Source organism: Lactuca serriola, chromosome 1 (assembly GCF_051521515.1).
Source record: "Lactuca serriola cultivar US96UC23 chromosome 1, Lser_US96UC23_V15, whole genome shotgun sequence".
In the NCBI taxonomy this organism is placed as follows: Eukaryota; Viridiplantae; Streptophyta; class Magnoliopsida; order Asterales; family Asteraceae; genus Lactuca; species Lactuca serriola.
This window is the reverse complement of record NC_136408.1, coordinates 72,908,319-72,920,473: the sequence shown is the minus strand read 5'-3', so window position 1 is coordinate 72,920,473 and position 12,155 is coordinate 72,908,319. Positions and strand designations below refer to the sequence as shown.

At 34.3% G+C, this 12,155-nt stretch overlaps 1 protein-coding gene across 2 annotated transcripts; it reads right to left on the bottom strand.

Moving 5' to 3' along the window:
- Positions 1 to 9,932: 9,932 nt before the first annotated feature.
- LOC145092205 (bric-a-brac protein) lies at positions 9,933 to 11,914 on the bottom strand. Of its 2 annotated transcripts, XM_079030132.1 has the most exons (3): positions 11,610 to 11,747; positions 11,177 to 11,294; positions 9,933 to 11,099 (listed from the first exon to the last, which is right to left on the bottom strand). In XM_079030132.1, the coding sequence occupies exons 2-3, from the start codon at positions 11,247 to 11,249 to the stop codon at positions 10,075 to 10,077; spliced, it is 1,098 nt and encodes a 365-aa protein (XP_078886258.1). In that variant the 5' UTR covers positions 11,250 to 11,294; positions 11,610 to 11,747; the 3' UTR covers positions 9,933 to 10,074. The 2 variants fall into 2 exon arrangements, with proteins under 2 accessions (XP_078886258.1, XP_078886267.1); XM_079030141.1 differs by lacking the exon at positions 9,933 to 11,099 and having other exon boundaries at positions 11,610 to 11,914.
- Positions 11,915 to 12,155: the final 241 nt, after the last annotated feature.

Here is a 12,155-nt window from a genome sequence, read left to right as displayed (position 1 = left end):
TCTTGAAGAGCTTCAAGAATCAAACGACGAAGGAACCTCTAAAACTGGCGCTCAACCCGAGGAGGAAACTCTTGTTGAACCGACTAACGAGTCCTTACCTCTTAGACGTTCCAGTAGAGTTAGTGTTCAACCTGTATTATATGGTTTCCATATAACTACTGAGGGTGATACATTTATTAGTGATAGTACACTGATAAATTTGGATGAACCTAACAACTACAAGGAAGCCATGGCGGGCCAGGAGTCTGCAAAATGGAAAGAGGCTATGGACAGCGAGATTTAGTCCATGTATGACAATCAAGTTTGGAACTTGGTTGATAATGTGCCAAGTCGTAAGACGATCGGGTGCAAATGGATCTTCAAGAAGAAGACTGACATGGAAGGGAAAGTACACATGTATAAGGCACAATTGGTTGTGAAGGGCTTTACTCAAACTCCCGGAGTTGACTATGATGAGACCTTCTCACCAATAGCGAAGATTAAATCTATAAGGGTTATGCTAGCCATAGCTGCGTTTCATGATTATGAAATATGGCATATGGATGTCAAAACCGCTTTTCTTAATGGGAAGTTGGCTGAGGATGTTTGCATGTGTCATCCAGAGGGTTTTGTCAATGCAGAGCACCCTAATAGAGTGTGTAAGCTTGAGAAATCCTTTTATAGATTGAAACAAGCATTCGCAGATGGAATCTTTGTTTCGATGAGAAAGTCAAAGAGTTTGGTTTCTCAAGAAGTAAGGATGAGTCATGTGTATATGTCAAAGCAAGTGGGAGTATAGTTAGCTTTCTCGTATTGTATGTGGATGACATACTGCTCATAGGAAACGACGCCCCAACCCTGCAGGAGGTTAAGTCCTCGCTTGGGAAGTGCTTCACTATGAAGGACCTCGGAGAAGCTGCTTATATTCTTGGGATAAGGATATTGACAAATAAGAGTAAAAGACTAATAGGACTTAGTCAAAGTACTTACATGGATAAAGTGTTAAAAGGTTTTAGCATGGAGAATTCCAAGAAATGGGGGTTACCAATCCAAAGCAATGCCAAGTTGAGTAAGACTCAAAGCCCGAGTACCGAAGCCGAGATAGCAAAGATGAGTAGAGTACCTTATGCTTCCGCAGTTGGCTCAATCATGTATGCTATGACGTGTACTCGCCCTGATGTGGCCTTCGCTTTGAGCATGGTCAACAGATATCAAGGGAACCCTGGTAGATCACACTGGACCGCAATATAGAATATTCTTAAGTACCTACGAATGACTAAGGAATGGTTCCTTATCCTCGGTAGGAGTGCGAGGGTATAGTGATGACATTTTTCAGACCGACCGAGATAATTTCCGCTCTTAGTCGGGCTAGGTCTTTACCCTGAATGGAGGAGCATTGACTTGGAAAAGTTCCAAGCAGGAGACCGTATCTGATTCAATGTGCAAATCAGAGTACATAGCAGCGAGCGAAGCGTCAAAGGAGGCAATAAGGCTAAAGAACTTCATCGGAAACCTTGGATTTGTACCTGCCATAAAGGAGCCTATGGAGATTTTCTGCGATAATGAAGGTGCGGTTGCCTTAACCAAGGAACCGAGGGATCATGGCAGATCCAAGCATATCGACATAAAATATCATTTCATTAGACATCGGGTAGAAGAGGGACTCCTCGTAGTAAATAGGGTATCGTCAGAAGAGAACCCAACTGATCCCCTTATGAAGGGACTTAGTAGGGTTAAGCACTTGCAGCATACTAGGAGCATTGGGCTGAAGGGCGATATTAGTTTTAGTAATTAGATAGCTTTTAGAAACTTTTAATAGATAAATTGTAGTTGACATTTTGATAATTAAATAAAGGTGTTTTATTTATAAGTAATGTTACTGTCTTGTGTCAATTATTTACTATTGTTTCACTTTGCATGTTTTGACTTCCTAAATAATAAGATTATTTAAATGATCCACAGTCGATCATACGTTGGAAGTAAGTATGAAAGAAGACTGTCATGAATTGGCTTGTAGATTTTCTAAGTGTTTAAACCTAGATATATGAGTTGTTTACGAGTTGGTTGTGCATTGATAATACGTAAACACATCAGTAACTTGATGTTATAAAACGTATTGTTGTGTACGATTTAATGAGTAAATAGTACAAGCATATAAGTCGAAGTTTATCTATTCCTTTTATCCTATGACGGTAAAAGCGATATCTTGGGCCCCTTGATGATTGGTTTAACTTGTGTGTCGGGCTCGGTCAGGACTGAATTGATGTGTTCAATTAAGTTCTGTGTCAGACGAATCAGAGATCGAGAAACAAACTGTTGGACAATAAGTATGACTGTGTTCAATGTGATTTTCCACACGATATCTTGAAAACGGAGGATTATACGATCCCTTATCTAAAGGACGTGTCAGAGTTCGACAACGGCTTTTGTGAGCTACGATTGATAATCGGATTTTGAAGTCTTACTTGCATTTATAGTTATTAGACTTATCCAAGTGGGAGACTGTTGGATTAGGTTTCTAAGCCCATAACTATATTTGGTATGTACTTGACCCGGTTGTAGCATGGTCCTTTTAGGTTGCCTTCACTAGAGCAACTTGACTGGATAAATAATGGAGAAAGAGGTTATTATGGTTTATTAATATATTATATGAATAATATATTAAAGGAGAAATCATATCGTTTAATTAATATTGGTCAAGAATTAATTTAGAATTAACTTTGTGGTAAAAAGAGATTAATTAAATCAAGGGGCTGATATTGTAATTATGAGATAGTTACAAGGTTAGGCTTAGGATCCATAAAGAAGCAATGGATGAATTCTATGTGGGAGTCCACAGAGAAATCATCCAAGGGGACTTCTAGAAGGATCCTTTGGGCTGCTTAAGGACTAAGCAACTGGATTAGGGTTTTGACTGAAACCCTAACTGCTCAGCTATATAAGGAACCCTTGGGATAGCTGAAATCGGCCACTCGAACCCTAAGAAGGATAGTCAACCAATTTGAGCCTCCTCCCTCTCTCTCTAAGATTCTCTAATTGCTTTTGGTGCTTGTGATCCATTAGAGGCATCACATTTGAGGTGCTAGGTTCTCAAAGGTTCAAGATCATCAAGCTAAAATCAAAGGTATCATTCTAACTTGTTTATTAGATATTGATTTTGATTTTCGTATGCTAGTATTAGGGTTTGTAAGCTTTAGATGATTATTGCATGTACAATTAGAAAAACCTAGATCTAAAGCTATAAGGTTTGCATGTGCACCATAGGATTGATGTTTCTCTAATAACCCAACATTGTTGTGCTTAGATATGATTAAAATGTGATCCTTAAACGGGCAGTTATAAAAGTTATTTTCATGTATAACATGAATTATACAAGACGCTTATGTAGTCAATATGAGATTTGTTCCTCTTATGTGTTGATAGATAGACATCTAACGTGCATTACCAAAAGTTGAACTCCGAATGAGATTGATTGTGATCCAAGTCTCATGTTCAACATGATGTATGTAACAAACGGATAACTGATAAACTTACATTAATACATCAATTGAAGCTTTGAGCTTTTGGGAATTGTATGTTGATGAATGGCATTCTTCTTCGTGTGTTATTCGGGGTCGTGAAATGTTGTTAGACGTTCACCATTGCTATATTAATCTATGATGAGTCATGTTGAAATAGGAGATCGAAAGATCTTGTATGCTCAAGAGTTATTATAGAATGATACTGCTGCTGACATATGATCTTATAGGGTCACACCTTATTACAAGTTACTACTAATTGATTATCTATTAGTATAATTTGATTAGTAATAAATATTATCAACACTTGTATTTAATTGGAAAAATAATATTTTGTGAAAATAATATTTTCTAAAAAATTGGGAATTATTGTTTATAGGAAATAATAATGAAAGAGAACAAAACTAGTTTAATATCATATGGTAAGAATGTTAATGTTGTGTACAACATTTTGGTCACTTTAAGTAACCATCAAGTTGACATCCAATTAGTTAGTTAGGTGATTATGTAAAGCACACTTCATCCCTTCCTTTTTGACCATGATAGTCGAAGATACTAAGGAGGGCATGGGATTGTTTTTTTTGTTGTTTAATATATATCCCATACATGTAAGAAAAGGCCTCACCATTTTCACTTTGTGGTATAGAATTTTGTATGCATTGCATGATAAATAAAGGTATTACAAGTAATGAAGTTAGTCTTTTTCTCTCATGAAATGCTCTCATTTTGGTTAGCCATTTTCAAGGTTCTCTCTCTCCCTCCCTCCTTCTCCTTTGTTTCTTGCAAAGGATGTTAGAATTCAAGGCTTAATGTGTTGCTTATCTTTAAACATGTTTTGGAATATGTATTAAAGCTTAAGAAGAACATATTTACAAGTGAATAGCATCCATGGTAGTTTATTCTTGCTTCGGTGGATACATTATAGATGGCTTCTTCTTGGAGTTATAATGTCATCTTCATCAACTTCCTAATTGCCAAAAGGAACCAAAGTTTTAAAAGGTTGTAAATTTTTTCTTTCATTTGGTTATGTTTTAATCTTTATAAACTTTGCAAAATGATCATTGGTGGGTTAAATGGCTTTAGATTATTCAAATTATAAAATGCTTTCGTTGTTAATAACATCAATTTTGTCACTAAATTTAGACTATTTTTGAATGAAAACCCAACATATATATATATATATATATATATATATATATATATATATAGAGAGAGAGAGAGAGAGAGAGAGAGAGAGAGATGTTCAAATGTGGATTTGACATCTATTGTGCGGATGTGTGGACAGTGTTATTCTGTGAGAATAACAAAGAAAATGTGTTGTTTGATAATATGAATACATTCATTGTTACGTAACTATTGTCATTATCGTACATTCTCACTAATTAAACCGTTATAAAGTTATTATATATATATATTTTTTATTTTCATTATGTCATAATGTTGTCAGAATGTTTATTGAGTTATATTCTTTAATGATTAAAATGAGTGGAAAACGATGCGTAAGAACAAAAATGAATAAGAATTAATGATAATGAATAAAAATGAAAATAGTTGTGTGAGGTTGAACGCATTCACACTAATAAACAACTTATTCTCTTACTAATTATCATAAAATAGCACTGTCCACACGTTCACATAATAGTTGTCTATCCACATTATAACATAGCTATATATATATATATATATATATATATATATATATATATATATATATATATATATATGCATGAAATCATATCTTTTAGTTGTCAGTTTGACAATGATATATATAAGTTATTTAACCACATTAGTTAATAATTATTACCATGTTAAATTACGAAATTAAAACATTGATTTAATGTTACTTCAATAGATTTTTTATTACGCCTTATTCCCGAGTTTTTTCGCAGATTCATTAAAGGAAAGGGAAGAAAATTTTTGACAGAAAGAAAGGGAGGTGAAGGAAAATATTTATTATTCCGTGTTCCTGAGTTCGGAGGAAATGAAAGGAAATAAAAGGAAAATTTTAAGTTTTGTGTTCCCGAGTTAGGAGGAAAAAGAAAATAAAACTTGAAATTTTCCTTCCCCTCACTTTCTTCCCAAATCCGTCCAATTTGGAAGGAAAATACGGCTCCAAAATCCTTCCCCTCCCCTCACTTTCCTTCCATTAATGAAACTCGGGAACACAGTTTTCCTTCGCCACCCCTCACTTTCCCTTCGTATCCTCCCATTTCTCTCTTTAAGTAGAACTCGGGAACAAGGCGTTAATTAAAAGAACTACGTAACTAATTTCTTAATTAATTGTCATAATTACCCGGTATATTAGCTTATCTTTAAATCTTATATTAGAAAAATAATAGAAGTTGGCATATGTCATTACCAATTTGTACCAACCAAACTTGTTGGCAACCAAAAGTATTGATACAAAGTATAATTGGTATGGTACTGATAACAAAAAAATTATACCAACTATAGTTAGTGCGGTATACGGTTTAGAGAAAAAAGAATTGATACCGCACAATGTTCACCCCTACTTTTTAGTGTATTTTGTAAGAACAAAATCAAATTAGGTCAGTAATAGACCGTGTTTAAAATATTTAATTGGTTTGTATAATTCAAAATTTAATATATGTTTTTTTAAAAAAAAAATACATTATTGTATTTGGAAATTAGAAATGAACTAATCTTGAATAAAATGTACTTATGTTATCCGTATATATGTCATTTATTAAAGTTAATTACGTATTGTAGGCGAAAGTTTGTAGTCATTTTGCAAAGAAAAAGACAACTCTCAATGTTTCAATCATATTTCTTTCTTCGATTGTAATCTATTGTCATTGTATTCTATCTTCCATTGATAAAGGAAACATTATTACACCACCTACTTTGTTTCAATGATTTTAATGTTATTGTTTCATTTAGTGTTCTCACGATTAAGTTGACACATGATACATTTTTATTCATGTAACCACTGCTTGTAAGGGTTAAATTATTTCTCTAAAAAAGTGTATGTTCCTAAGAGGATACAAGTTAAAACGTTGATTTCAAAAGTGTTACTACACGAAGTCTTAAATCTTAATTTTATTTCATGGTGTTTAAAAGTTGTATTTAAATTTATTTCTTTAGTTTGTGATTATTGATGGTAAGGAAATTGAAAGAAAACGCCAACATATTGTGTCCTTCATTTAGAAAAGACTTTTGATTGGGTCTTAGATTTCGATTGTGTTCTTCATATGGTGTTACTCGAGAATAAACCTTTCATCCTTTATCACACAATAATTGAAATCCAAACAAAATCTAAGTACAAGGCAAGATATTGCATATGGATTAAGTATAAATATTAGTAATCCTAGTATCCATCATTGACAAGCAACAGGAAGAATATTCAAGTTTTTAAAAAGAACCAAAAATAATAATTTGTTGTTTATTGAATTTTCTTGAGATGCGAGTTGGATAACCAATGCAGAAGATCATTATCTACAAGTGATTGGGTGTTATTGTTAGGGTGAGGTGGCATGACGTGCTTCCAAAAAAAACTTGTATTACTAACTCAACTATGAAATATGAATTTATAGCCTCATCGACTGCCTATGAAAAGACAGAATGGATAAAAAAAAATTACTTATGAGATTCCATTGTGGTTTGAGACCGATATCATTTTTTATCCATTGCAATAGTGTTGCCTCTCTAGCTAACACATATAGCATCGTATATACTGGCAAGTCTAAATACCTAGATATGATGTTAGACATAACATGGTTCATGAGTTGATCATGATTGGAGTTGATATTTTTGGCATTTGGTTCGGTATCAACAAAATTTAGAAAGGGTTAGCTACGAACATAGTGCACAAGTACGAGATTAGGGTGAGCTTAAAATCCACTTAAAACCTCCAATGGCAAGACACTTAATTCCATATAATATGACATTAGAAGTTATACTAAATGTGGAAATTTTGCACTTAGAACCACGTGTTGTACATCATCTCAAGTTATGTGATGGTGGTGTGGAAACTGCCCACCACTTCTACTAATACGGAGCCGAAACCCGGATCGATTATAATAATCAACCGATTTGACGCATGTAACATGAATTTCGGTTCGGTTATTAATTCGAAATGACCGAAATAACGAAAATAAACATTACACTATGCTTTTGAATCGAATAACCCAAATAAACCGAAATGACTCGAATAACCCAAATAAACTGAAATGACCCGAATAACCAAAATAATGAAATTCTATATCTGGTTCAAAAAAAATATATTAATTTAATATTTTTTTTTCTTGAACTAGATATAGAATTTCCTTTCGGACCATTTCGGTTTATTTGAGTTATTCAGTTCAAGTGACTATTCACTTTTCGGGTCGATCTTTTTGGCCCGATTAACCATTTATTCGGGTAACTCGGACCGCGTAACCCGAAATGGGCAAAAATAGATACCCGAGAACCGACCCAAATAACTTATTCGGTCTTAATTCGGGTCTGTCCGGTCCATGTTTCGATTTCAGTTCGGGTATTCAGTCCAAACGCACATCCCTAGTTATACCTTCAAGACTTACATCTCAGATTGCTAGACGGTGAAATATTACTATTTCTCTTTTGTTCTCTTTTGAAGATTGGCATTTTTGGTTTTCTATGCTTCGGTTGCATCATAATCTTAAAGAGTGGTGGGTTAATTATAGGAGTAGAAAGGCCTCCATAAATTGTATTGGTTGGCTCTAGGATCTAAGATTGCCATTTCCTAATGTTCTTGTAATGTTTCTTTGTTCTTCCAACTAGTTTCTTGCTAGTCTAGCTTTTATTAATATATTTGCCTTTCGAAAAAAAAAAAGGCAAGTGATTGGTGTCAGGAGTCGCATACCTTGTTATAGTTCGTATAATAAATACGTGAGCATGATTGGAAAAGACTGTTTGTGTAAGTATTAAGTATGGTTGATGGACTCGGCTTAGCTTTGTATACACTCACGAATGGATAGGGACACATTACTTTTAAGTTGTAATGGTGTGGAAGTATTAGTAGTAGATTAGTATTTGAAATTACGTGTATAACTATATATAATCTTTGTGTACTCTATTCTGTATTCAAATGCTTTTATCATTAGGACACTCCGATTCTCAAGTATTTGGAAGTAGTTGTATTAAGATGAAATTTCAATTTTTTTTTTTTTTTTTGAGACTTTCATTTCTTCGTAAATTTGGTTTGTATATTTTGGAAAATATAATATTATATTAAATTATGGAGAAACCTTGATGATTTTAGTGTAATCTAAGAATTTTAGGTAATTGAATCACATGAGGCCGTTTCATCTAAGCCCAATATGAGTGATAAGTCCGCTTTGTCCAACTTCCACAGTGACTTCTTGGGAGGAAATTAGTTATTAAGCATATATTTTCTCTTGAAAAAGTTCCCAATCATTTATAGCACATACATCGAACACTTCAATCAAATGGGAGCATACCAAAATCCTAATTACACCATTCCAAGGTTCGAATACAACTTACGAAAAAATTTGAACACCATCCAAAATTTTGAATATCATTACACCATTTTTAACACATGAATACGAAAAAACTTCTACATACGTTAAACCAATACCTAAAATAAAAGACTGACTTCCAAAATTAAAGCTTTCCTTTTTAAAACGGCAAATTTAATATAAAAAGCGACCAACCTACTAGCCAGAAACTAGCAAGAGGACGGAGTCTAACAAAACAAAAAGAAAGAAATAGTAACAAAATCTTAAAGTAAACAAAATGTTTCCTTTGGACATTTTTCAAATAATAATATAGTTTGGTATGATCACCAATCAAAGTTCTTTAACCACTAATTCATCACCGTAAGTAAAACCCTACCATTGCCAATAACTTCTAAACATATATATACAACAAAAATAACTTCTAAACATATATATACAACAAAAAATGTTATATTGGTCGAGGGAAAAGAACAAATAGGACTATAGGAGTAAATATTAAATGTAGATGCCTAAATGATTAAGCTAATAAGGAAGGCGTAAAGTTGTGAATAGAAAAATCAACGATAAAGAGCAATTATCATTATGAAATTAGAACGCCAAAGATCTTGTTATTATAGATGGTTCATTCAAGATTTTTCAAATGTCGTAACTCCATTATTATTTGTCAATGAAATTAAAATTTTATGTTTGTCTGCTACAAATGAATAAAATGAAACATTGATTACTCACATAACTTTTTTTTCTTTTTTTTAAATACACAAAGTATATATTTTAAACGACATAAAATATGTTTATATGTAGTCAATTTAACAATATACCGTTATCTGATATAAGATTAATTCTTAAAATAACTTTTTTTTTCTATATTTATTCCATAATACCTTGTTCATTTCATTCTTTTATGATTACATTCCCTCATACCAAACAGTAAAAGTAATTTCACAAATGTTACCTAACTATAATCAACATTGTTAAATGGAATATAATAAAGAGTTCCCCAAAACAATATGTTTCCTCAAAAGTTACCATTTTCTAAGTTTCAAGTCACTAATTTAAATTAAATAAAAGATAGAAAGAATACCTCTTGCAATCAATGAATCAATTTCCACTAACTCTGTCTACAAACTATCATCTCTACGAACATTAATCGCTTGAATAAGGTGAGATCTAGCACGATTTATAGCAGCAAAACTAAGACACAAATGTTCATCAAGATCCGTAAGTTGCTTTTGAAAAGACACATTACTCCTTTTTATCTGCCTTGACACCTCCAAAATCGAATGCATATCCTTCCCCCTCCACAACCCACTCTTTATAAACCTTTTATTAACCTCAATATCCGAATACAAATGATTCACAAGTCTTTCAATTGTTATTATATCTTCATGAAGAACATAAGTCCCCCTTTGAGCAGCATCCAATTGTGCTAATCTATATTGCTCTTTCTTCTCAATTTTAGAAGGAACACACACCGGAATCAAAGTAGCAACACCAAGAGCCACCAACGCATGGCTCGCAACCACCACTCCCGCCACCACAACACCGACAGTCGTCAAAATTAAACAAACCGCAAAACTCATGGCGGCCCGGTGGAGGAACCGGATACGCGAGTTTGACTTGTTGATTTGAATTTGGAGCTGTTCGTTGAGGTCCGCAAAACAATGGCGCATGCCCCGCACGTTGCGGGACCCGGGGTCGGGAAACGGGTTCTCTAATTGTTCGTATTTGAGAAGGAGGTCGAAGGCGCGGGTGCGTTGAGGGGAGGAAAGAGAGTCGGAATCGGAATCGAGCGGGAGAACTAAGAGGAGGTCCTGTAATGGGGTTATCAGCGAGCGGGCCCGTCTGATTGCTTGACTTAAGTCAAGACACATACGGGCCTTGTTTTCGCTATGGTCAAAGAATGACCAGAGGAGCCCGGTTATGAAACTGTCATAACCGGGCTCCTCATGTTGAAGAATTAAGATTTCTTCAACATATTCGCCGTTTGGGCGAAGGTATTGGGCAAGAAGTTGGTCGTGTGTGGATTGGTCGGTTTCTATGTCGAGGAAAATGCGTATTTCACTGTAGGAGCTTGTTTGTAATGCTGATGTGTACTCGTTGGTTAGGGTTGGGGAGGATTGAGAACCTGATCTGGAAGTTATATCTGTTGGATTTTGTAAAATATGTTAGATTGTGAAAATTTAATTCGAAGACAAAAATATATAAGTTTTTTAAGCATACCCTGTAATGGTAGTTGATTAGGATGAATGTTTTCAGATGTAGTGGCTCGTGATGATCTCAGACAATAAAGCATGGCTACTATAAGTAATAAGATTCGACTATTTGATACAAATGCTACCTGCAATAAGAGAAAAAGTTAAGTTCTTGATTCGTATCGACTTCTATAAAATTAGAGTAGATAGATGATATCCTGAAATATTTTTCTAATGGAAATTAAGTGTTTCCTTTCGATATTTCTCAGATAATGATACAAACTATCGAAGTAATCACTATGATTTGGTTCAATCGGCGATGAAAAAACACAAATTCATACCAGAAAGTAAAACCCTAGCATAAACTCCCAAATTGGAATGAAACAGTGGGATACGGAAGAATATTGGGTATTGGTTAAGGGAGAAGAAGAAGTAGGAGGTATAGGATTGTATGAAAATACCTAATTTGATAAACTGAAGAGGATGGCGTAAAGTTAGAATCAATCGTCTTGGAGAAGCTTGCGGAGGCGGGATTTGACGTAATCGGAGCGAGCTTTGGCCCGAGCTTGCTGAGGGGCTATATTAACGAATGACAGGTAAGCACCGGCAGCGAAGAGTGTCGCGCCGGTGGCGAAGACGATGGCGCTACTAGCTAATTGCTTACGCGTCGGTGGATACGACCAAAACACCATTTTTAGACCCGATGCCGCCGTGTCGCGCAAGAAGGGTGTTTTTGCTTATGAAAGGGGGTTTTCAAGGATTTGAACTCCACTTTATTAGAGATGAAATGGGAATTTTAGGATATGAATTTAGTTCTAATACTACCGAAAATGACTCTTGAGGTAACTAATTATTTTTTTTGTTTTATTTGGTTTTTTTTTTATCCAACTTATCATCGAATTTGTTGTTTGTGTTCACCATAATCCTTTTGATCGGATTTTGACATGTGATAGTCGATCAAAGGGTTATGGTGAACAAAAAGAACAAGTTCGATGGTATATTGGATA